Source organism: Cervus canadensis, chromosome 23 (assembly GCF_019320065.1).
Source record: "Cervus canadensis isolate Bull #8, Minnesota chromosome 23, ASM1932006v1, whole genome shotgun sequence".
Taxonomy (NCBI): Eukaryota; Metazoa; Chordata; class Mammalia; order Artiodactyla; family Cervidae; genus Cervus; species Cervus canadensis.
Window position 1 is genome coordinate 17643021 of NC_057408.1, and position 26198 is coordinate 17669218.

General features: G+C 59.3%; 1 protein-coding gene across 3 annotated transcripts; it reads right to left on the minus strand.

The window, feature by feature from the left end:
* Positions 1 to 26198, minus strand: CTDP1 (CTD phosphatase subunit 1). 3 transcript variants are annotated; one of them, XM_043443910.1, is made up of 14 exons: positions 25673 to 25769; positions 23457 to 23545; positions 20655 to 20738; positions 20062 to 20155; positions 18732 to 18860; positions 17148 to 17298; positions 16177 to 16267; positions 14477 to 14643; positions 12715 to 13692; positions 12376 to 12517; positions 11661 to 11861; positions 6393 to 6555; positions 5058 to 5212; positions 1 to 798 (listed from the first exon to the last, which is right to left on the minus strand). In XM_043443910.1, the coding sequence occupies exons 2-14, from the start codon at positions 23489 to 23491 to the stop codon at positions 657 to 659; spliced, it is 2532 nt and encodes an 843-aa protein (XP_043299845.1). In that variant the 5' UTR covers positions 23492 to 23545; positions 25673 to 25769; the 3' UTR covers positions 1 to 656. The 3 variants fall into 3 exon arrangements, with proteins under 3 accessions (XP_043299845.1, XP_043299846.1, XP_043299844.1); XM_043443911.1 differs by lacking the exons at positions 23457 to 23545; positions 25673 to 25769 and adding an exon at positions 25915 to 26198; XM_043443909.1 differs by lacking the exon at positions 23457 to 23545 and having other exon boundaries at positions 25673 to 26198.

Sequence of the window (26198 nt, forward strand, 5' to 3'; positions counted from 1 at the left end):
TTACAAAAAAGAGTTTTATTAAATGAAAGAAAAATCTGTTCGGTGGGTCACATATGAAATAGATATACAAAACTTTACATCTGATCTCACGAAGGAGCCGAAGGCGGTGGCCTTTGTCCCGATGCCCGTGGGAGTGAGGAGGCGGCTTGGGTGCGGAGCCATGGGACCTGGTGTCAGGGCCCCCACAGGCCACAGCATGCTGGGCACCCCCTGGCCCATCCACGCTCTGCACAGGTGTGTGCGTGCCGCATAGCCTCACTCAAACCCTGCACACGCCGCCGCTTCCGTCAGGAGAGCCAGGACGCCGCCGGACTCCCACGCACCATCCCGAGTCTTGTCGGGGCCCCAGGCCTCACCCTAAGTGACGTGCTGCAGCACTGACATCACAAGCGCCCCCCAGCTCTGATGACAGACCCCACGCTCCAGCCCACACCCCTCCTCTGATGACAGACCCCATGCTCGGCCCTGCCGTGTGGCCCGGCTGACCTCAACGACGGTCTCTGGTGTGGCCCGCGCTCCCCACAATGCTGTCCTTAACAAGTTGGCCTTCCTGTGGTAACTTCTAAAAACATCTATTTCTGCAAAATAATGTTTCTGCAGGTGGAGCTCTGCAAACAGACACATCCTTCTGTGGGTGAGCTGCGGGCCGTCCCAGGTCACATGAGGTCACCCAGCTCGGCCTCCAGCGCAGCCGCCATCTCGTCCGCCTCTGAGCTGCCCCCCTCCTCATCCTCGCAGCTGGATGCCCCGCTAGACTCGCTGGCTGCGTCCTCTTCGTTCAGCTTCCTCTTGTGGCCCCTGCAACGGAAGCAGACACGCTGTGAGATGCTCCCAGCCCTGACGGCCAGGGCCCACAGCAGGTGACACAGTGCCTGTGACGCCTGAGGACAGGAGAGGGCAGGGCACGACAAGGCGCCGGAAAGGGACACGGCGACAGTCACCAAAAGACAGGTTCATGGTTCAGGCCTATAATCTACTTTGAGTCAATTTCTGGGTAAATTTCAGACTGTGGCCAAGATTATCTTACATTTGGACATCTAATTGTTGCAGCACCATTTATTGAAAAGGAAACTTCAGTTATATAAGAGTATGTACATCCCGACACACACCTCTGGTTTGGGAAAACCTTCCAAAGAGAAGAAAACCCCCAAAAGTGAAACTCTTAGAGACACAAAAGGCACTGTCAGCAGCCACACACACAAGGTGATGTCATCTATTACTCAAGCTCTATCACAAAGATGCTTCTACAACAGACAATAAACGATCTAATCGTGAGAAACACTCCCCAAACAGAAAACAACTGGCCCCCAAAAATTGAAAATTCAAAAAGGACAATAAACACTGAAAAAATAGTGCGACTTAACTAGAAAGTGAAACAGAAGTGCAGTTACGAAGCACCTCACCCCTCAGGCTGGCAGGAGCCAAGGGGAGGCCCTGGGCCCTGCGTGGGAGTGGGACTGGCTCTGGGAAGCGAGTCCCGGAGCCGGGATGTGCAGCAGGCACGTCTCTCCGTGAGAAGACATGTCCCCGGACGGCCGCCCAGCCGCGTCCAGCAAGGTGCCATGGGGTGGGCGCTGGACGGGAGCCTGGTGCCCTCAGCTCCTTGATCCGTCGACGCGCTCACGGCTTGGCGCCTGGAACCGCCCCCCACCCTGAGGTCACACTCCCCCACACCAAGCTCAGAGGCTGACGGTCCCCCACATCCTGCGCCTCCAGCCCCACCCAGAGGGACACATCCCAGAAAAGGAGCGGGCACTGGACACATGTGTCCAAATCACGGACTTTCATCTGCACCAGGTAAGCGGAGCATCACTCTGGACACTCTACTGTTGTCATGGTTACAAGAGCTGCAGGCAGAGCAGCCTTGGGGTGAGGCGCATCTCCGTTTAAAAAACCACTCTGTTTTACGCCGTCACTTATAGAGAAACGTGAGGTGGCGGGATGAGGAGACACGTGAACTGTAGGTCTCTGGGGCCTGAGCTCAGAGGCCGCGTGGAGCAGCCAGGTCTGGGAGGGCAGTGGGCCCCCAGGGCATCCTGCCTCATCCTAGAAACAGCCCTGCAGCAGCCGCACCCACCTCAGACAGGCTGACACGGGACAGGGCACAGCCACAGGCCACAGCCGCCTTTCCCCTCCGTGCCCACAGCGGGAACTGGGCGCTGGGCCCCATGGGGCGGGGGACAGGGAAGGGCAAGTCAACCGGAAAGAGCCCGTCCTCTCAGGACCCGGTCACACCTTGAGGGGGCTGGGCTGGGAAGAGGGGAGGGTGCCAGCGTCTGGACACGAGGATGGGGCTGAGTGGGTCCCTGCAATGCTTCCAGCAAAGGTGCCAGCCAGGCTGGGGTCCGGCGCCGGGTGGGGGGAGGTGTGGATGCAGGGCCGCAGCTCTCAAACCAAATCAGAGCAGATGCAGGGCCCTGGGCTGGCACCCCACACTGCAGCACTGACTCTGGATGTGCAGAGATGGTTGAACAGAAGTTGTTACTAAGTGTAATTAATCTGAGGCACGCAGATTATTTCTCTTTGTCAAGTGGTGAACATGCAGATACATTTAGAAATAACATGTAGAGACAGTTTTGAAAGACTTCTTTATCGTTCAAACCACTGCAAACAACCCTATTAACCACATTCCTCCCAGGGACAGAACTGGAGGTCGTGTGTGTGTGCGCACGTGTGCACAGCAATAACACATGTGCAGTGAACAGATGGCCCCAGGCAAGTCCTGCTCAACTGTGGATGCTGGCTCCCAGGCCCCACCCCTGGCTGCATGGCCTCAGCCGCAGCGAGACCGTGGGGACACCGGCTGTTCCTCCAGATCCTTCTCGGCCACCTTCCACTGTGTGTGCTGGGAGACCCTCAGTGAGTCACTGGGGAGGGGGCAACCTTCCCGGAAGTAAGAAACATGAGGTGCAGAGACCCTCACGTGCCCCAAGGTGTTTCGACAAGGAGCTGAGGCCATCAGTGGTGAGCCCCCTGGGGTGGGGGTGGGGCCGGGCAGGGCCCCGGGGCAGAAGCACAGGTCCCCACGAGGGGCACTCTGGGCCACTTGTCAATAAAACCTTCTGAAGTGCATCTGGAGACACTGCTGCCCCTCCCCTCTCAGGGCAACAGACCCTGTGGACCTCAGAGCTGGGAAGATGCAAGCCCCACGGAGACACCCGCAGCCAGCCAGGCGGGGGGACCCCGCAACCTACTGTAGCCTCCGCACAGAAATGAACGTCAACTTGCTGAACCCCGGGGGGGGGGTCCACAGGAGAAAGGCTCTGGGGGACCTTGGGGTCTAGTGGGAGGGCTTGCCAGGGACGAAGGTCAGAGGCCACAGAGGCAGTGCCCGCTGGTGGAACAGGCAAGCCTTCAGTCCCGGTTACACAATGTTTGGAGTAATCTCACATCCAACACAATTGAGTTTTAGTGCTTAAATTACCTCAAAGCCTGGAAACAGCTGCAAGCCATGGTTAATAAAGGCCTGTAATTGAGACCAGCTTCCTCTCCTCCCAGCAGAACAAGCAATATTTGTGTTTTGTTTCCACAACCAGCTGCACAGTTCCCTAGGGAAACGCTAACAGATTTAATTTGGAGAAAATTTAAGGCCTGAGAGTCATCTCAGATTTGATGTGGAATAAAGCAACAATGTGAACAGAACACAAACACACATGCAAATTTCCTCCCCTACAGTCCAGTGTCTGAGCACTTTGCTGAAGAAAAGCATGTAGACCCACATCTGAAGTCTGCTACTTAGTAAATACTAAATAAAAAACTATTATTTTGTATCAACACCTAACCCAGATTAGATAAAACCCATAAAGCACGTATGTTTGAACTGCTAGTTACAACCCACTGGGTATTTTTGGCAAAAAGAAAAGGGCAGCACTGCACATGGTAAGGTCACTAGTTTACCCATCAGGCCACGTCAGGTGCATGTGTGTGCATGCGTGTGTGTGTGAACAGGTCTGTATTCCACTGTCCCAGCTGCACTCATGGTGGAGTAGATGGTCATTTCCGTGCATGTGTGCATTAAATGGAGGTTATGATGGGGGCAGGGGGGTGCAGGGCAGTGTGCCGGGAACAGGGCATCGGGACGGATAGGCGACCTGGTGCCACCAGGACACGAAAGGACCTGAAAAGAATGTCTCTCTCATTTGGAAACATGGCCGTTATTACAAAAATGAGGAAACACCTCATCTGATTCAGCAGTTTTGGCAAACCCTGAGCTGAGCACCCCAGGAGCGCCTGCCCTGTGGTGTGGAAAGCCGCTGGGGCCCTGAGGCCGAGCAGATGCTGCTCCTGGGTGGGCTCCCGCCCAGTCCGGCCCGGCCACAATGGAGGCTCTGCGTGTCTTCAGGGACACACGTGTGGGGCGCGTAACATGGCACCGGGGCCCCACGGCATGTGATCCAAGGAAGGACCGCGGGGTGAGAGGGCACGCTCCAAGAAAAGCTTATCTAGACTTCATCTGCTCGATCGCTTCTGAAAAGTCCGAGTGCATTTCATGACAAAAGCAGCTTTCTGAGCCCTTGTGGGACGGAGCACTGGGCTCCCCTGCCCCCCACGCCCGGCGCAGATGCAGGGCCCAGGACGCCTGCACCCCCATACCCTCCGCCCTGATGGCAGAATTCCCCATGTGTGAGAACATGGAGTCAAACCATCCTGTGTGGCTGATCACCCAGAACAGAATTCACAGTTCTTGCCTTGACCCACGGAACAGTGTTTCTATGAAGCGGGGAAGCGCAGGGCGCCGAGGGGGCTCCTGCACACGGAGGGCGTGGTCCCGCGCCTCTGCCTGCTGTGGGGCTCTGGCAGGGCCCTGCTCTGTGCCTGCCTGAAGGGGCCGTACTTTCTCAGCTGGTCAGTTCACCCACAGGCCGGCCTGCGAGTCAGACCAGACGGCCCAGAGGACACAGATGCAGACACCCACAGGCGCTCACACAGCGAGCCTGGACCTAGCCGCCTGCTCAAAGAGCAGGGGGAGGCCTCTGCCCTCTGGGGACCCCCTCAAGGTTCCCCCCTCCCATCAGGGTCCCCGCCACCGGGAAGACCCAACAGGATGGTGTGCTCACCTGAGCCCCCGGCCATCTGCAGCGCTTCTCTCCAGTCGACGCCCCCGCGGCGCCCCCAGGGCCTCAGGCGATAGGCCGTGCCCCGGCTCCTCCTCCTCCGGCGGCTTCTTCTCACTGTCGCTGTCGTCGCTGCCCTCGCCCAGGATGTCGTCCACCTGACAAGGGGCCGAGCGTCAGCACAGACGCAGCACCTTCCTAAGGAACCTGCCCGGCGGCCCCTCCCCAAGGGCGGGTCTCAGTGTCGCCCGCTCCCCGGGAGGACAGGCAGCAGCTCCCTGCAGCTCTGATGTGGGGTCGGCCCCGGGCGGGAAGGGGCAGCCTGGGCTGTGCCCCCGCCCCCATGGAGAACTCCAAAGCCCAACAAAGCACCATTTCTGCCTGAGCCCTGAGTCAGGGAGGCCCAGAGCCCAGGATGACGGCCAGTGCCCCTGGAGCCCCGCCCCGGGTGTGTACCCCGCATGGCTCTATGGGGCCCACTTCCCTGCGCAAGTCGTGGACGCACAGTGGATGGTGGGGATGCCTTGGAGGAAAGCCCTGGAACCAGGCCTGGCCAGGATTAAAAACCCTCTGATGAAATTTGGGTGAGGGGGGACACCCCACCCCACCCCCAAGTAGAGCAGCTCTGAGCAGGGACCACCGCCACGGCGGAGGGCTCAGACCAGCGACGTCTCCAGTTGCAAACCCACACGTACAGCTGAGAAGGGACAAGGCACGTGCACCCGCGAGTTAAAGCGCGCACGCTGAGGCGACAGTTCAAGGCCTGGCTTTGTTGTTGGGCCCACAGGGTCTTCCAGGCGGCCCTGGTGGCGCAGATGGTAAAGAATCTGCCTCCAACGCAGGAGACCTGGGTTTGATCCCTGGGTCAGGAAGACTCCCCTGGAGAAGGGAATGGCTACCCACTCCAGTATGCTTGCCTGGAGGATTCCAGGGACAGAGGAGCCTGGTGGGCTATGGTCCATAGATCACAAACAGTCAGACATGACTGACCGACTACCACTTTCACAAGGCCTTCACACGTAATCCACCCTCTTCGGTTAAGCTGAAGGCCTCCATTTCTCCCATGAAACGTGAGAACACCCACAACAGGCGGTGAGGCAGGACGCCTGTGCTGACAGATGGCACTCACTGCCCCAAACAGACCCACACGTCCACAGACATGGAGCACCCGAACTACAAGAGAGTCTACCATCTCCTCTGAGAGGCTGCCTGCAGCGCACAGGCGAGCGCCGTGGTCCCCGGGTGGGGTCAGAAACCTGCCTCCTGCGCTGCCCAAACACTGACCAGTCACGTCCCGCCAAGCCGCCCCCAGGTGGACAGAGGGCAGTGCGGGCTCACCTCCTTGTCCATGCTCTCTAAGTCCTCCTTGCACAGCGTGTACAGTGGCATGGTTTCCGACATGCTGGGCTGGCGCTTCCTCCGGGAAGGACCAGGCTGCTCCCCATCCTGACTGTCGGGCAGGTCGTCACCAAACACCTGCTGGGGGCGTGGCTGCACCGCCCTGGAAGGGAAGTCACAGACCGTGAGAACAGCCGGCCTGAGCCCGCCTCTCAGGACAAGTACACATGCACACACACACACGGTATACATACACCCAGGGTGCACATACACCCAGGGCACACTTACACATACAGAGTATACATACACAGGTTATACACACACCTGGGGTAAACACACACACAGACGGTATACACACACACACACACAGGGCACACACACACCCGGGGTACACACACACACACACACAGAGAATATACACATACCCGGGGCACACACACACACACACACAGGGTATACACACACCCGGGGTACACACACACACAGAGAAAATATACACATACCCGGGGTACACACACACACAGAGAAAATATACACATACCCGGGGTACACACACACACAGACGGTATACATACATCCAGGGTACACACACACCTGGGGTACACACACACACAGACGGTATACATACATCCAGGGTGTACACACATACAGGGCATACACACACCCAGAGCACACACGCACACACAGAATATACACACACCCGGGGTATACACACACATACAGACGGTATACATACATCCAGGGTGCACACACACACATGGCACACACACACTTGGGGTACACACACACACACAGATGGTATACATACATCCAGGGTACACACACACACACAGGGCACACACACACCCGGGGTACACACACACACAGAGAATATACACACACCTGGGGTACACACACACACAGAGAATATACACACACCCGGGGTACATACACACATACAGACGGTATACATACATCCAGGGTATACACACACAGGGCATACACACACCCGGGGTACACACACACACACACACACACACAGATATACACATACCCAGGGTACACACACACACAGACAGTATACATACATCCAGGGTACACACACACAGGGCACACACACACCTGGGGTACGCACACACAGACAGTATACATACATCCAGGGTGTACACACACACACAGGGCATACACACACCCAGAGTACACACACACATACACAGATGGTATACATACATCCAGGGTACACACACACACACACAGGGCACACACACACCCGGGGTACACACACACAGAATATACACACACCCGGGGTACACACACACATACAGACGGTATACATACATCCAGGGTGCACATACACCTGGGGCACACTTACACATACAGAGCATACATACACAGGTTATACACACACCTGGGGTAAACACACACAGATGGTATACATACATCCAAGGTACACATACACACACACAGGGCATACACATACCCGGCGTACACACACACACAGAGAATATATACACACAGGTATATACACACCCCCCCTCAGGGTACACACACAGCATATAAATATACCTGAGATAAACACACCCACACCCACAGCATACACAGCGTGTATACACACCCGGGGTACACACACAGGGCAAACCTGAGCTGTGAAGACACATGCTGCCTCGTGGGTGGTGCCTACTCAGGTTTCATCAGTCTTTATTTATGAAACCAAAGCCCAGCAGGTCCAGCCAGAATGCGGTAGGTCAGGCTCTGCTGTCCTCGGGCTGAAAGCAGACACTGACCTCCTCTCTCATCAAAAAACCACACTACTCAGCGCTGGTCTGGTGGGGTGGACAGGGAGGGTTTGCCCAGAAGCCAGCGCGGGGGGATCTGCCCTCCACGTGAGGCCAAGCAGCCACAAGATCTCTGTACGGCTCCAAGTCAGCTCCCAACAGCCACAGCTCTTACCAGGGTGGAAAAAAGGCAACAGTATCTTTTTACTGAAAACATGCCTGTTAAGCCTCCCTCCAGATCGAGAAAGGGAAAGGAGGGAACACGAGCACCCTCCACGCAAGGCGGAGGCCCAGGGCTCCACTGGGGCGGCTCCCTCAGGTGCAGACTCCGCCCGGCGCACACGAGCACCTGCCCCTCACTGCCTCAGGCTGGGGCTCCCTGGACCCTGCAGGCACCACCAAGACGCTCCCTCCTCCAGGGACAGGACTGGCTCGGCCACCACTCCCCTTCATGGCCTCCCCTGCCAGAAGGCAGTCACGCCGGGTGGGCGAGCGGCACCCACCCTTCATCAGCCAGAGATTCCCCAAAACGCAAACAAGCCATGCTTCTCAGTACGTTTCTTTTCTACTTGGAAAACAGTCGTGTGTGACCCCATGGAGTGTAGCCCTCCAGGCTCCTCTGTCCATGGGATTCTTCAGGCAAGAACACTGGAGTGGGTTGCCATTTCCTTCTCCAGGGGATCTTCCTGACCCAAGGCTAGAACCTGGGTCTCCAACACTGCAGCCAGATTCTTTACTATCTGAGGCACCAGGGAACTGGAAAATAGTTGCTCTTCATTAAGGTGGTGTTAACATGCAGAAGTTTGCTATTTTAAGAAGAATGAAAAATGAGTATTTTAAAGACTTCTCCACTTTGTCTCCTAATGTGGCGACCACCAGTCACCAAAGCCCCACCACTCCCGCCAGCTCTTGGCATCCCACACTGCCTGCACGGCTCCCCAGGTGGGAACACCCGCACCACCTACAGAGACTGGGGGGGCGTGGGTCACATGGCCACAGACCACTCCCTGCCCCGGTGTGAGCAAGCCCACAGCAGCCTCCATGGTCGACCCGGGAGAAACAGAGACACACATGTTTACAGCAGCCCTGTCGGTCAGAGTGCAGAGCTGGACATGCCCCCGGTGTCCTCAGTGGGTAGACAGTCACAGAAGCTGCCACGGCTCACACCACGACGCCCTCTGAGCAGTCAGCACAGCGACGCTGGGGCAGTGTCTCCAGGGAGCGGAGCCGGGCAGAGCTGCGAGCCATCAGACCACCAGCCCGCGCTCCCGGACGACAGGACAGGGATGGGCACAGACTGGGGGGGAGTGTGCTGCGGGAGTCTGGGGGGCAAGGAGGGGTGGGGGTGGGGCAGGGAGGCTGGGGGGTGGCAAGGGGCCTGGAGTGGGTGGCCGCTCTGGGTCTGGACCGTTGGGGCGGGCATCTCGGCTTGACACGGGCTGCAGGTCTGGAGATGTGGTCACTGGGGGGAGATGGTTAAAGGGTCCCTGGGTGCTCTGCCATTTCTGTTAACTGCCTGTTCCCATACAACCATCTCCAAAGAAAACCTATACTTAAAAAAACAAGACATTCACAACCCGCAGCACACAGCTAACAGAGGGCACAGGAGAAGCTGTTTCAGAGGCTGACCCACTGGGAGACGCATGTGAGGTGTGCTGCTGCGGCCTTGACCTCGCACCCTGCTCTCCAGACACGGCCCTAGGCCAGCGACCCCGCGGAGCTGCGCCTGCCACATGGGCAGCCTGGACCTGGGCCCCAGCCCAGGGGCTCTGAACGGCAGCTGCTCTCCCCTCCACGGTCCCTGCGGCGACCTGCACGTGGGGATCCCGCATGAGACGTGCTCCGCCCATGTTCCCCAAGGACCTCTGACTCCAGGCCCCTTGTGGGCTGGCACCTTAGCCCAGAACCAGAACATCAAGGCAGGAGCTCCCGAGACTTACGACTCCCAAACAAGTATCAGACGGAAGCAACTGCCCAACGGCTGCGGTGTTTGGTCACAATCGGGTCTGCCCTGGGGTTCCGGCTCAGAACATGGCCAGCATGCTGCCCCCGGGAGTGCAGCCCACCCTGCCCTCCACACACACGTGGGCGAGGCGCCACCTCCAGCAAACAGGACCAGAAAGGGCGGATGACCCAGGGGGTGGCCTGGGCCGGGCGCTCGGAGGTTGAGTCCTGCACCCCGTCGGGCTCACCCTCACAAGGAGGAACCTCAGAGACGGAGCTCACTGCAATACTTTGGAGAACAGCTCGGTGTAAGGATGCACGCACAGTGAGCATGCACCACGCGGCGACAAGCAGGACGTCCCACACACGCGCGTGGGCAAGGAGCGACAAGATCAGCTCCACAGAAGGAGAGCCCCATGAAGCTTCTTGGATGACAGAATACAGAGCTGCACCCCAAAACCCAAACGCTGTTTAGGATAACCTGCACGAGTTACTCTAGAAACACTGGGCCGCTTTTGTCCAGATAGCGCAACCTCCACAAACACGTGCCGAGGCCAGCGCAGCTCCAGGGCCCCCCTCAACGTGCCACCCAAACACCTGCTCTCCGTCAGGAAGGACCTGAGAGAACACGACGATCACCGTAAAGAAAACCCCGGCAGGCCACATGTCCACGTGGACGAGGGGCCAGCACTGCTCGGCTGCCAGCACAGGGCCAGCACGTCCTGCACCCAGGCAGTGACGCAGCCTTCTGACAGTGACCGCCACCCTGGGGGACCAGGGCAGAGCTCCCAGAAGGCAGCCAGGAAGAAGCATCATCTCAGGATGCAAGACGACAGCCAGCGAAGTGGAGGCGGGTCCACAGGGCTGCAGAGGCCGGAGGTGCGTCAGAGCGCAGCCGTGTGTCTGAGACAGGCCAGGGCCGGGAGGCAGGGGGCCAGAGCCTGCCGGGTGGGACCACGGAGCTCAACAAGCCTTTGGCGAAACAACTAACTCCCCCATTTATCAAAGATGTCCATGACCTTTAACCCAGCTAGAAAGCAACTCCACGGGAACAAAAGCAGCACACAGGGTCACAATGCATCTATTTAAATGATTAAATATGTCGTCATGAAAAAAAAAAAATCAAAGCTCTATCAGTGACCACACTCTTAGTTTCAAATAACAAAACCGCCAACCAACACCCAACTGAAACTGGCCTCAACCACTGAGTGCGTCTGTCTGTCCACACCTGGAGCCCAGCATCAGGACAGACACACAGCCTACAGTCTCCAGGGCCCGTGTGTCTGCACAGGGTGGGAGCTGCTCCCGACAGGCCCACCCCGTGTCCTGGGGATGTAGTTGGCAGGGCAAAGCGGGAGGGCCAGGGCTGCCTCCTGCTCCCTTGCTGGCCCTGGGCAGAGGAAGGCTGCGTACCCGTCCAGGCAGAACCATGCCTCCTCCAGCCCAGCCCTGCACCCGAGACAGACGGGAGACAGTGCAGAAGGCCTGGCCCCAGCCTGCCCCACATGCAGCCTGCTCCTCGCGGCCGGCCGCGGCCCAGGGATACCTCCCCACAAGTGGGTGCAAGTACCTGAAGGAAGAGAGCCCCGCGTGGGGCAGGGCGCCGGGTGGCCCGGGGCCTGAGGCAGCTGTGCGGATGAGCTTGCCCGTGCTGGCGTCGTAGATCCGGACTTCAGGACCAGGTGGGGCCTTGGGGTGCACAGGAGTCGGGTGGAATAGGGCGGTGGGGAGCAGGCTCTGCCTGTCGGGGAAGGACGCGGGGCTGTCCTCCCTATGGGCGAGAAAGAGGGCCGTGAGAGGGGCTGGAACCAACAGGACCCCAGCAACCCCTCCTGTCGGGACCGTGACTCTGCACGGGAGCACGTGGTTCCTGGTCAGGCCTGGGGCTCAGCCGTGGCCTCGGACACAGGGCAGCGTTCTCAGCACCGCTGTCTCTTGGGCTGTTTGCAGTCCTGCCTCTAAACCCAGTGCTCGCTCTGACGGAGAGGGGCGCCCACGAGCCTAGTCCCCCTACACCATGGCCCTCGCGCCTCTGCACCCGCCCTCCCCCAGTGACCACCTCCCTCCATGCTGGACTCTGCAGAGACCACGGGACGCGACAGAAGCATTCCCAGCCTCGAAACACCTGCAAACCAGGAATCACGGGGGAACGCCGTCTCGTGTCTTAGAAGCAGTGATTCTGTCCCTGCTCCAGTGGTGCCAGGGAGAAGGGCTCTGGGTGACAACCCGCATGGCGGGGACAGGGGAGACAGGCGGGCGTCTCCGCAGACCGGCGGCCCGCTCACCTCTGCGCCCTGCCCTGGTCGTCGCGCAGCGGGAACAGCTGCTCCTCCACCCTGTCCCAGCGCTCCAGGCAGCTCCACAGCCAGTCGGGGTTGACCACGTGCAGCTGCCCGCACTCCTGGGCCTGGCGCACCTTCTCCGTGCCTGCAGGCAAACTCATCCACTCAGAGCCGCGGGGGGGTGATGCCGGGGTGGAGCCGGAGGGCGGGGCCTGTCCTGGGACGGTCCTGACCTGCCCAGGCTGCCTCTCGGCCCCCAACCAGAGCCTCCGGCCCGGGACTTCAGGACTCGGGGACACCTGGACCCCCCACTCGGCGGCGGGAGGGCTAAGGGTGACTCACCAGCCCGCGCGGCGATGAGGTGGGTGGGCCGGGCAGGGTCCTCGGGGTCGAGCACGAGCTGGGTGAGGATGCGCGCGCCCAGCGCCCGGGCGTGGTAGTGCTCCCGCGTGCGCTCCACGGGGAAGTTGGTGGGGTGCAGCCCGCTGAAGATGATGGCCACATCCGCCAGCACCTTGCTGCGCAGCTCGGGGACGATCTTTCGGATGTCAGGGGCCTCGGAGCTCTCGCCACTGAGGAAGCGGTCGTACTTGGCGTAGTAGTCGGAGTGCACGCGGGCGAGGATCTCCTCCAGGTGCACCAGGTGGTCGTCGTCGTCGGCGTCCTCCTCCTCCTCCTCCTCCATGCTCTGGTCCAGGGACTCGCCCACCGTGATGCCCGACTGCTCGCTGTTCTGGGACTCCGTCTCGGCCTCCTTGCGGTCGGTGCAGCCACCACCCAGCACGCACAGCCCGTCCCGCTCCCCGTCCTCCTGCGCGTCCACCGGCACACCAGTGCCAGGCTCCCCGCAGTGGTTGGTGCCTGTGAGTCGCTCCCCGGCTGGACCTGGGGTGCCTCCCTGCTGCATGGCCTTCCCGGCGTCGCGGGCAGCCTGGGGCTTCCTCCGGGTCCTCCTCTCCCCGCTCTCCCCGTCGGAGGGGGTGGGCGAGGGCTGACCCTCAGACTCGCTGCTGCTCCCGCTGTCGCTGGGCACGTCCGGGTCTGGGTCGGGGCCGGCTGGACCCCGCACAGGCCTCTTCTCTGGCGGCGTCTTTCCACGCAGCTGGGCGCCCGCCGAAGGCCCACGGCCGTCAGTCGAGGGGGTGCGGGTGGTGGGCCGGGCGGCCCTTTCCTCCTCCTGACAGGGCCAGACCCCCCGAGGGCCCAGGCCCCCATTGAGCTCCCGGGTGGGCCTCCCAAGGCCATTACTCTCCACTGCAGATGCTGGCCTTCCTTCCTCGGAGTCCCTGATGGACAGAGGCTGCTCTGCGGCGTCAGCACCTTCAGGAGGATCGACCAGGCGAAGACACAGGAGACAAGGCCACCGTTACTCAGCGAGCGACAGGAAGCCTCCTGTGGACACGCTGCCTGCCCGCGCCTGCGGCTCCAGCCACCTCTGGATGGTGGCACACACCAGGAGGTGGCCGGCAGGCAACCACTCCAGGCTGGCCGCCTCGTTGGTCACTGTGTTAGGGGCTCCACAGGGTCCGAGACATGCGGACCACTCTTGGCTCCCAGGCTGTGGTCAGACGGGCCCTGCCTCAGCTGTGCGGGGCACCCTGGGGCCTCCCTCCCCTTGCCAGGTCTCAAAGTTCTGCTTCAGCCCTGCAGCAATAACTGTATTCTGAAAATAATTTAAAAGCTAAAGATCATCAGAAACACTTTAAACCGAAACTTCAAACTTTCTCCAGACTCTGGGCTCAACTGGCCCGAGCGGCTCTGTGCAGGTCTGGGTAGGGCGCAGCGGCCCTGCCTCTGCAGGAGCCCCCAGACCGCACCCCTGGGCGGAGCTGTTCTTTCCAGGGACAACTAGGAGGAAAGGGAGCGTTCAGATGCATTAAATCAAGCAGCATTCTTCACTCTTGACTCAACAGGAAAAAACGCTCAGGCTAATACTGTTACACTGAAAGTAAATACTATCAGTGTAACAAACAAACCCACACAACCTCTCTGACACTGAAACACAAGTAACCGAACAAAACCAAATGGAGCCCGAAACGAGCAGCAGCCACAGCTGAGATGGGACCAAGGCTGGCACACTCCCCGACTGCCGGGGACCACCCACCTCTCTTCCTCGCTGGGGGCTCCCGGGGCGCAGATGGGGCATGGATGTCCCCAATGCCCTGGAAGTAGACGTACTTCTTCACGGTTATCAGGTTGGGGGCGAACTTCCAGACATCTTCTCGGTCGTCGATGATGCAAACCATGGAGTCTCCACAGGGAAAGAGGTTTCTGAAAGTAAACATGCATCACTAGCACCTCTTATGAAAGTCACCACCCACCAAACATTTACATCATCTCTCACGTGGAACCAACAGACAGCAGACTACCCAGGACCAGGCGTGAGCCGCATGGAAGGGCTTGTTTAAAACACAAGACTCTCAAGATTTCCAAAGAAAGTGACACTAAGATCGCTAACACTTCTCCACTGTGGCGCTCCTCAGGGCAGGAGCAGGAAGCCCTCTGCCCAGGGGAAGCTGGAGTGGACCAACAGGCCCGGCCGTGTCCCGGCCCAGCAGGCCATCGGCCCACGCCCCGTGAGAGCTACCGGCTCCAGGTGGGATGCAGAGCCCCACTCGCGTCTCACCTGGGCACGTACGTGACATCAGGACAGAACAGTGATGCTGGGGTGCCAGGGGGGCAGACCCGTCACCAAGGATCCAGAAAGCCCGAGGGACACAGGCCCGCTCTGGGGCCTCGTCACCTGGTTTCTGCCCCCAACACCGACATTTAGACAGGCAAGCGTGAAGACAAGAGAGTCAGAGGACGAGTTCTTCCTGCCCGTCTTCCAGGCCCGAGGAACAAACCCAGCAGAAGCGCCTGCCATTGCTCAGGTTTTCTAGCTGCCACTAAAGGCAGGAAAAACGTTTACGTGTCCGAAATGATTTTCTGTGAGTCTGTTTCCACAGGCACAGGGTACCGACAATGATCTACACTGGGGATGCTTTCAGCACGTCTAACTCCAGCGAGACCAGGAACAGCTCGCGGCCAGAAACCTGCCCTGCCAAGCACCCCCGCCTGGAGCTGCCAGGAGCCCTGTCCCTGGACACCCTGTTCTCAGGCAGCTTCTCCCCTGACAAGCATCGCACCTTCCCTGGTCCCTGTATCTGCTCATTCGGATGCTCAACTGGTAAACATGAGCACTGTTTCCGGACGAGTACTCTCAGGCTCTCTTATGTACTACAGACGTGAACAGAATATCCTAAATCTGAATCTTGAAATGTCAGCTAAGGGTGACCAACACTGGCCAAAAGACCACACCAAGACAGCGGTATGTACCCCCTTATCGGGGGGAGGCTGCCTCTCTCTGGGTAGAAACGGGGAAATTCCTTACACAGGGTGAGCAAAAAATTGGCAAAACAGGCCTTCAGTGAGCGGTCAGAGGCCAGGACGGGAGGGGCTCATGGGGTGGAAGGAGGCAAGACACTGATGTCAGGGTCAGCACATGCGAGGCCCTAAAGGAAAGAGGCCCTAGAGGTGGCCGGGGTGCCCCAGGTGCCCCACCCCAGGCGCTTGCCACACACCCCTGCCCCCTGCCCCACGCTCACTCCCACACGTGCGATCCCGGGCTCCAGCCCGAGCCCCCCAGGAGTCATCGCTGCCTGGACATTCAGGGAAAGCAGAGAAGGGAGGGATCTGGTTAGAAGACAGCGGCTGTGCACATGCCAGAGTGGACACTGGGGACCAGGAGAGGAGATATAGAACCAGGGGCCTGATGCTCCAGATGCAGACTTTACGACGGGAAGTACACAGCCAGGTACCTACCTAAGGTTCCCTGTTTTGGAAAACGGGTCAATACATTCGTCCCTTGATAATATTCGATGAGAAAACAGCTTTTTCTCAGGGTCTAAAAAGCCTTTGAAAAGAAAACAGGACAAGGTCACATGTCTGAGACGCGCTGCCGTCCCACCGCATGAGAGACGGGAAGACACGGAGCCCGCCCCCGCTTAGGGGAAGGGGATCGGCCCAGATGCTGACACAGTGCCCCCACTCGGATCCTGCTGGCTCGGCAGGTGGGGTGAGCACAGCTCAGTGCGGCCCTAGGAGCCCAGGGCCTGCTGGTGACCAGCACGGGGACCCCACACGCGCCACGGCTCCCGGGAGGGGCCCATGGCCTCTGTGCGTCCCTGGGCCAGCGAATTCGTACAGCAGAGGGGAGAGCAGGGCGTCCGGGCAGCGCTTTGAAACTCGCTCCCGACAGCAGAACCGCGTGGACATGGACGAGGAAGCACCTAACCAGCTGCATGCAGCACCGCTCAGCTGTTCCTGGGCTCACTGTGCGCCCACCAGACCCCCAGCCCTGTGACAGAACCCCGAGGTCAGACTCGACACCCATGCCGACTGCTGCCTGTGTCAACCGAGATGGATGTGTCCCCGGTGACCAGGCTGGCAGCCCTGAGGGCCTCTGCCTGTATAAGAAAGCCCTTACAGAGAGCTTCTCCTTCCCCACGTGTCTGCGATCCTGACCATCCTCTCCAGGGGCCCGCGGCGTGCAGCTGATGGAGGGACAGGGGCTTGCACTCAGGACTGGAGCGTGACTGCCGACTGGGCGGAGTGCAGGTTCTGGAGGACCAGCCTGCCCGTGCCCCCGCCACCACTGCGGGGCCGAGGCAGAGTCAGGCAGAGCCTCTGACCTTCCCTCCATCTGCAGGGCCCACCATTGAGAAGGAGAGGAGCCACACCCACACGCCGGCCGTGAGTGTCCGGAGCAGGACAGAATACCGTGGGCCGCTCACCTGCGATGGTGTGTGCGTACAGCCGGCTGCCAAACGTGAACACGTGCAGCTCGTACAGCCGGGCCACCTTCTCCAGGAACTCCTTGCAGTGGGGACGCAGGCGCGTGTGCAGCATGGGCTCGCCCCGGCCCAGCTGGAAGTGGAAGATGCCCTGCAGAGCGGAGGTCCGGTCAGAGGGCGGCACTGATGTGCGGCAGGTGACCGCTGCCCGGCCGGGGGCTACAGGGGGAGTCAGGGCAGCACAGCCTGCCGTGCCACACAAACGCCTTCCTCTCTCACGCTCTGTAAGGGGGCTCAGCCCTTTCCTGCAGTAACCGCCCGGGTGAGCACTCCGGACAATCACAGTGACTGCCCAGAACAGCCAGGTGACCTGCGATAGCTTCCTGTGACAACTACGGTGCCTCAGCTGTCTGAGGACCAGGCACCAGGGGCCTCACCAAGTGTCTCAGGACAGTGGTGGACACGCATGTCCTAACCATCTCATGAGCACCCTGAGTGGGTCACTTCACACGGGGCAGGCAGCCAACCACCGCAGACTCCAGGGTCTATCCACAGCGCCTCCCGGAGCCAGAGATGAAGGTAAGTGAAGAGCCCCACACAACTCAGCCTAACTCCCTTACGGCTGTAAGATGCAACTCCACTGACTTACAGCACAAAAACCAGGTCCACATTTAGGAGACAGATGAGATCAGTAACTCCAACCTGCTCACACGTGACCAACATGCACGAGAGCCTACTCTCCTTAGAAAGTTAAACTCTGATCCTTTTAATTCTGTTTATCATTCATTTTCCCAGTAATAATAAACTCAAAAAGGAAATGACCGAGGCATTGTTAAGTTTTGATTGGCTATAACTGTCACACTGTTCACGATGGGGCTACTCTGGTAAAACACTTGGGAGTCGAGATGGTACAACTGCCCCCGCCACCCCAGCCCCACGCTAAGCGGCAAATCGTCTGGACGCTGCAACAGAAAAATCCTCAAATCCCAAGTGAGGGTCTCCGAGGTTAAGGGTTCAACCCACCTCTCTAGGTGCTGCCCGCCAGGTGTCCTGCAGGTCTGGGAGCGGCAGTGGTGGGGGATCAGGGGGACACAGGGAAGCTGCCAGCAGTGGACATGGTCCACGCGGCCCCAGGGACACCTTACTACCACATGTGCTCTCACTGGGTGTGATGCAACCGTTCAAACTCTTACGAAATGAATGGAAATGTCCTGCTCCGCGGCGGACAAGCCCCAAGTGGCTGCAGTCGCCACCGCGGCACCCCATCCCTGCCCACCCAGCTCTGCCGCCCGTGAATGCGGTGGTCATGATGCAGGAAACCCTGAGACACATCCGCAGGTGACGGCACAGCCAACATGGAGACCTGGCAGGGGACAGAAGATCTCACAACGCAGAAACACTAGCCATCGAACCCCGGCGCTGCTCTGTGGGAGAGGGTCCACTCCAGCCCCCGCCAGCTCTCCACTGTCCCCCCGCCGTGGCCACGAGCTCGGGGCAGAGCCTGCTCACTTCCTGAGCCCAACACCCAGGCTGCTTCTGAGGACGCCCGCGGCCGCCCCGCTGGCCGCGCCCGCCCGCGCTCACCTTGTTGGACATCTGCTGGCAGTGCTGCTCCGTGGTGTGGATCAGCGTCTGGTCCAAGTCCACCATGAGCACCAGCTTCCTGTTGCGGTGCAGGCGCTGCTGGTCTTCCCTCCCCAGCTTTTCAGCTTGCTACAGCCGGGGAGGGAAAGAGAAATGACTGAGGAAGGCCGTGTGGAGGCAAGGTGACACTCCGTCTTCTCAGGAAACAGAACAGGAAGCCGGGGGTGCCCACCACACCCATGCGCCCAGCGGCCCGGAGTTGATGCCCTGGTGCCTGCAGCCTGTTCCATTTGCTCAAATGTCCTCAAGCCACTCTGACTGTGACTACTTCTAGTTACGTGTGGACCAGTGATGGGGGCAGACAGGCAAGAGGCTGAGTCTATACAGAGTTGCTCAGGGCGGAGCGCGCGAGGACTGAGATGCCGTTGAGCCGCGGGGCGGCTGCAGCTGTCCTGATGAGCGACAGGAATCCCACCTTGTGTTCCCCACAGAGTTTATGCAGAAAGGCCAAGAGCTACTCTGTTATAGCAGAAACAGCGGAAACACTTCCTTCTCTTTTCTACCTCAGACTTCCTTGTTTTGTCTTAAACACGCTTACGTACTTATGCTTAGATTTCAGTAATTCAGAGAAGGCAAAATCACGTCTCTGGTATTTTGTCTTTTCCACGAAACACAAAGTAGGCACATGTCGTTTACAAGCACAGTGTTTTTACTGACAGCTTACAGAAACGCAGAGCTCCAAGGCTCCTTCAACAAGACAAGAAGCCAGTCCTCACGGGCCCTGTGCTGGTGCCCGGTCCTGGCGATGCTTGCGCCCATGTGGGCCCTGACTCAGCATCAGGAGGCCTCTGGTCAGCATGGCCACATGACTCTCGCAATGTACACGAGGAAGCTTTCTGTTCCCAGACCTCCCCGCAGCACATGCACGTCTGCTCGTGAAAGCATGCACTGGGCCCCCACGCCCATGTGGCCAGCACCACTCAGCTGACACCGCTCACCTCCCGCACAGCCCTGCTCCCAGGCAGGAGCCTTCCGGTGCCCCCAGCTCACGACCCTGCCTGGCCGGGGCTCCCCGCCGAAGGCTGTCTTTCCCTCTGAGCCCAGGCTCCGGCGGCAGCATCCCGGAGACCTCCCAACTCAAAGGCAGGGAGACAACAGGAGAGGCGCAGCCCCCGTCCAGGGCAGGCCGCTTGCTTCACAGACCATGCGTGCACTATGGTCATTCACGACAGTGACAAGAACAGGCCTGCCATCTCCTCCCCCGCCCCCGCCCTGACTGAGGAGTGCCCCCAGGACCGCCTTCCCAGCCCCGGCCTGCCAGGACACCCACCTCGGAGCTCACCATGAGCTCGGGGACGCTGTGCACCATGGACACGGTGGCCGTGGACAGTGGCACCTGCTGCCGCCCGTTCTTGCTCTGCAGCCTGTGGAGAGAGGGGCTCTGAGGCCAGGGCTCTAGCTCGCTAACTCACACGGGGACTTCAGCTTGGTTTAATTCTAGTGGACGTGCACCGCGGGCCTAGTGCTGAAGTGTCTTCCCCATCTGGAAACACAGGAACACTGACGAAGAAACTAAGTCACACTCACAAAGTTCCCCTTGAAAATAAAGGTGGTCCCAGAGACCCCTAGTGTGAGAAACAGACGGGTCCACACTGCTCCACATGCGCCAGGGAACCCTCGACCATGGGAGCAAACCCGCCCAGGCTGGGACACGCCAGGCGGGGAGTCCAGGCCAGGTCCAGGCCGGCCGGCCCGCAGGGACGAGGAGGGCTCGTCACAGCTGCGCGCATCACAACGGGCACGCGCCTCCCCAGGAGGCAGCCCAGCCCGTGTCGTGTGGAGGACAGTGGCGCCGTGGCCTGCACCCCAGCCCTTGGCCCTCACCCCGACAGGCCCCGCTGCTCCCGAGCCGCCAGCACTTACTGGGTCAGGTCCTGGCCACACTCGGCGCACAGGCCCTTCATGACGACGGGGTGACTACATCCTTCTAAGCGTACCAGGACCGCCCTGGAAATGGGGGAGAACAAGCACACATCAGCAAGAGCCGCAACCCCTGGGCTCATCGGTGCCCCAGGACTGCAGGGGGTCACGCCGCCCCCAGGCCGTGTCTCTGGTGATAAAGTGAAGGGCTTTCCCCTCCGTGGGTCCTTCACATGAAACACAGCAAAACTACCTAAGGAACAACAGAAAGGACTCAGGATGTCCAGTCAGATAACAGAAAACTGTCTCAAAATGCATGAGAAGCTTACATGGGATTCTCCTATGGTTTCTGATAAACAGCTTAGAAAAACTGAAACGTTAATACGACAAAAGGAACAACTCATTAAAATACAGACAATAAATGATTCTTGTCTCCCATAGTCATTCCTGGTCTAGAGAAAGGCTGTGATTAATCTAAATTTTTCTGACAGGACTAATATCCCTAGTTTTCATAAACACAGAAATTGCCATTATCTTTGTACATTCACCTCAAGCCCTCGTGGCCTGGCATCGGTCTCTGAAGGGGGCTTCCAGCTCCCCAACCTGACGGCTGTGGGTCAGCGTGCCGCGCAGGTCAGCGTGGTCCTACCTCCCGACCCGGCGGGTGAGGGCCCGGGTGCCCGGCGTGCGGGGCCCTCGGGGTGTCTCCTCACAGACTCTCTGGGGCCTCTCCTGCCTCTCCCCGCCCCATCCCTGCTGTTCATGAGCCCCCCGCCGGGCCACCCCAAGGCCTGTGCCTGGCGGGCAGCATGGCCCCTTCCCTGAGGGCCCACCGTAGGCGCCATCTCAACCCCTCCCTGAAACTGCCCCCTCACCCTGACCCCAGACAGGCTGGGGGAGTGGATGAGCCCCTGCCCTAGCACACGCAGCTCCTCCAGGTGACCCTGCCCGTCAGCAGCGCCGGCTTGGGGTCCTGCCCGCTTCACCCTCGGTTCTGGGGTGAGGCCACTGCTGCCACGGCCCCCGCCCACCTTCCCAGATCCCTTCCTGCCAAGGACCCTCCTGCGCACGAGGGGGGAACGGGTCCAGGACTTGTCTGAGACCGCACAGTGGAGCCGGCAAGTGGACGGAGGTGCTCCGCTCAAGGTCGAGGGTGCCCTCCAGCATCTGCTCACGGGTCGGGGCGCTGTGGGCCCTGTGGCACCTGGGCACAGCCTGCAGCCTGCCTCCTGGGACACCCGCAGGTGGCAGGCGGGGGAGAAACAGTGACTGCTCGTCCACCATGTCACCAACGCTGCTCACGCTGTGGACACAGGCCCCACAGACCTGCTGCCCGTGAGGCCAGAGGAACGCAGCGGCTGGTGGGCTCCCAGGCTGGGGGCCCCCACACGCCGCTCCTCTCGGCAGGCACAGCTCGGGCTGACACTTGCCGGGTAGGTTGCAGGAACGCCCAGCCCACATTAGAGGGAAGCCAACCTGACAGTCACCGGTGTGTATCTGCGGGAGGCTGCTCCCAGGACCCATAGGTACCAGAGTCGGAGAATGCCCTAGTCCCTCACAGAAAACAGCCCGGTGTGTGCACACAACTTCCACACACCCTCCTGTGTACACACACCCTCCTGTGTACATGGACCATCTCCCAGTCACTGGTGACACCCACCACAAGGTCAGCACTATCACAGCTGCTGGTATGTGGCAAATTCAAGCTTTGCTTTTTGGAACTTTCTGAATCCCTACTCTCACTGCTCAGATGTTCTGACCCAAAATCAGCTGAACACACTGGTGGGGAACTCGTGGACAGGGAGGGCCGACTGCATTTGCTGTAAATTACAGGACCACTCAGATCTGCCCTCCAGGGTCAGAGCTGGGTATGACGCTATCTGTCCAGCTGACTTCTGCATCTCTGCTTGGGCTTAAAAAATATCCCCCCAAAGAGATGCAGTCCCCAGAGAGGGAAAGGGGGTCAGACAGGAGCAAGAGCCACGTCCTTTTAGCACGAGATGTCCTCCCTCTTCAACTCTGCAGACCTTGCCACGGGCAGGGTCTTTCTACCCTCAATACACTGCACAGTCAAGGGACTGACGTGCTGTGAACTCCAGAAACACTTCAACCAAGGAGACGAGCCTCAGAATGGCAAGCCAGTCACCAACACAGGCCAACCTCCCTGGCCGGTACCTGAGGAGAGGCCACAGGACAATCATCAGTGCAATCCCCACACAAGGTACTCCCCTCAGCACACAAGGACCAAGCTCTCCGGAGGTTTCTGTGCTCAGGAGCGTCTATCTGCTCTAACGGGGAGCTCAGAGGGCACCAGCTGTGTCGGAAGGAGCGCAGCGTCAGGGAGCGGGTCCCAGGGCGCTGCCAGCTGCTGGATCTGGGCGGGTCAGATGGGTGAGGGGTGAAGGGACCTCTTCAGAGCAGCAAACGTCTGACTACTGAAGAGCACTGGGTGGCGAGACATCCAGACCACGGTTCCACTGAAAGGAAGCAGGACTTGAGAAAGGCTGATTCCAGGGCTGTGTCAGGAAACAGGACCTGGAAGGGTGCCTGCTGCCCAGTCCAGGATAATCTGAGTGTTGAGAAAGTAACTGGAATGGACTATAATCCACTGAATAAGCACCCATGAGTCCACGCCAATAAGTTAGTTTTTCTTACAGTAGAAAGCCAACCAAGAAAGGAAGAAGAAACGAAGGAATTAAAAACATCACCACTGTACAATCCTAATACAAACAGCAGATTCAGACAGACAGGCTACCGGGCACAGATAATGCCAGTTGGATGTCAAGAAAAGACGCAAGCACGCACCTACACAGCCTCCTCCTGTGCCGGTCCTTATCCATCACCAGGCTTGTTTCCTTATTATTTTATGTGTATATTTTCCTTTCCTTTGGAGACTTCAATGTATCCACATGAATTGAAAAAAAAGCAGACAAGTAAAAAGAAAGGACAAATAATTAACAGAAATACTTTCTGCTAACAGTGCCTTGTCAGAATATTTCCAAATCAAAATAATTTCAATCCACATACGCATTACAAGAACAGAAACAGACCCTTATTCCATCTACTTCCCGCACGGGGATGCTCCGGGTGAAATGCAGCCTAAGCAGACAGCAGTGTGGAGGAAACCCGGGGAAGCCCAGCAGGGACCAGGCTGGTACGTCAGAACCTGCTGGGACCCCATTCCCTCCTCTTTCTAAAAGGTCAGAACAATCCCCGCTCTCCCCGACAGTGTGAGCGCTACAGAAACACGCAATCCCATCACAGGTCAAAAGAGCGTCTGCCATTTCCACTACATCCAGAGACAAGGTCTCTGTGTTCCTGGAACTGTTCACTGCTGGAGAACAACCTCTGGTGTGGTCAGGATGAGGCCAGCTGGTGACAGTGATGATGGACACAAGGACAACTCCGGCCACAGAGCCTGGCTCCGGGCTGGTGCTTTACACACCCTCTCACACCTGCGTTCCAGGAGAAATGCTACCACTGCTCAGAGTCTCAAAAGGCCCCGGGACGAACCACTGCAGTAAGATACCCCAAGACCTGAAACGCCAAAAACACACAGAAAAGAAAATTATGCACAGCTGGGAACTCGTCACTAGGCCAGCTACTGGGCTGACTGGCAGCATTACCTGACTGGGCTCCTCTGCTCTGCACGGCGGCTGCACGTGAGGCTCACTAGCTGCTGTGACCAGTGACCGGCCTGCCTGGGCCTCGGGGTCGTTTCCATGCAGTCAGAGTAACAGAACAGCATGGAGCAGAGGTCTTTCCCTCAGGGGTTTTCTACCCAGTGAAACGGCAACATCAAGCAGCATGTCCATCGTCCAGGTGGTGGGTTTACAGGCTCCTCAGGGCCCAAGCAATGGTCAAGGGAGACCTGACTTCAAAGCAATGCTGAAAGCACACCGGGGTGTCACACACAGCGAGCCTCTCCCTCGTAAGGCCAGGAGGATGGCTCTGGCGGTGGCAGATGAGAGTGCAGCCCAGCCACCTCCCCTGCACTCTGCGGCAGGTACGGATGGCTGAAGACCTGGCTCCGTCTCCAAAGATGAGAGAAGGGAACTGGACGCGGGATGAGGTGCCCCGGACTGTGAGGCAGGCAGGCTCTAGCCGTGTGGAACCAGGTGGAAAATGTTCAACAGTCAGAGAATGAACCTGTGCCACCGGGAGAGCAGCAGGGGCCGGTGCCCACCTCTCCAGGGGAGGGCCAGGGTGGGGAGAAAGGGAACTGAGTGCCCAGGGCACTGGGCCCCACAGAGGGACACTGCACCCCAGCCACTGAACAGGAGGCAGGGATGCTCACCTGCCCCAGGTTTCCGTCCCTGCAATGGAAACAACCACACCAGTCATGTGTACACAACTTTGCGCACAACACTGGTCAACTTATAAAGAGGTTCATACACTTCAAAAAAGAAAAAAAAAAATCCCTTCACAAGGTTAAAACAGGGGTAGGACAGCAAGAGCCATGGTAGAAGGAGACACTACTGCTTGCCCTGACCTACCTGTGCCAGAGCCACACCCCCTTCCTGAGCTATGAAGCAGAACTGCCAGGTTTTACAGCCGCGCTTCACAAGGTTTAATTTACTAGGACCTTAACAAGTGCACGCCTCCCAACAATTAACGCTGCGACAACAAGCAAGGAGCACGCCTGCTTTTTCCTGTATGCGCTATGAACCCTAGTTTTCCTGACTTATAAACGTGAAGTCTTGGGTGGAGACACCTGTCACAGACAGAAAAGAACGCAACTGTCTTTCAAAGAGTGCAATTTCGGTGACACAGGGCTTTGTTTTTTTTTTTTAAGTTTGCTGCCTCCGATCAGTAGATAACTAGCAGGGACTGTCATCCAGCCTTAGAAAAACAGGCAGAGGCGCAACTGTGCGCCCTACCTTCCAAAGTTCTCCCCGAGCGTAGCTCCTTCAGCTGCAGCCCGGGAGACCCTGTCCCACCCAGTGCCCAGCCCAGGTCCCCCTCCCGGCCCAGGCCCAGAGCTCCCTCCAGACCTGGCTTCCTCCCCCGTTACCACTCACCCGGGGGCCACCACCTGGCCCGGCTGCGCGCACAGCTCTCGCACCACGCCCGCGCGCTCCGACCTCAGCCTGCGCTCCGCGCGCACGCAACCTCCGGAGCCGGTGCGGACAGGGGCGGGCCCGGAGGGCTGCGTGGAGGCGGCGGCCTCGCACACAGCCAGCACAGAGCCGATGCGCACGGCAGCGCCAGCCGCCACCCTCCACTCGAGCAGGCGCAGCGGCCCGGGGCCGGGGCAGCGCACCTCGGCTACGGCCGGCGGCTGGGAGCCCTCGGCGGGAAGGCGGCCGCCGGGCGGCGCCTCCATCGCAGCCGGGCGGAGACGCTGCGGAAGGGCGCCGGCAGACGCTCAGGGCCCGGCGCCCCTCGCCGCGGGCGGGAGACCCCGGCCCAGGAGGGGACAACGGCGGTAACGCTGCGATCCTCAGCCCCGCACCGGCTTCCACCCGCCGCCCGTCCCGCGCCGACTTCCGGGACAGCGTGCGGAGTCACGTGTCGCCGCGCGCGCGCGTGCGCCGGGGGCCGTGG

What these genes read in the sequence shown, in the direction of transcription:
- CTDP1 (XM_043443909.1), bottom strand. Translation starts at nt 25,977, where the DNA reads ATGGAGGCGCCGCCCGGCGGCCGCCTTCCCGCCGAGGGCTCCCAGCCG. An exon ending in AGCTCATGGTGAGCTCCGAG is followed by an intron (nt 18,861 to 20,061) that starts GTGGGTGTCCTG and finishes CCCCGGCTGTAG; the next exon opens with CAAGCTGAAAAGCTGGGGAG. An exon ending in GCGGGGCTCTCTTCCTTCAG is followed by an intron (nt 6,556 to 11,660) that starts GTACTTGCACCC and finishes CTTCCCTTCCAG; the next exon opens with GGCGGTGCAGCCACGCCCCC.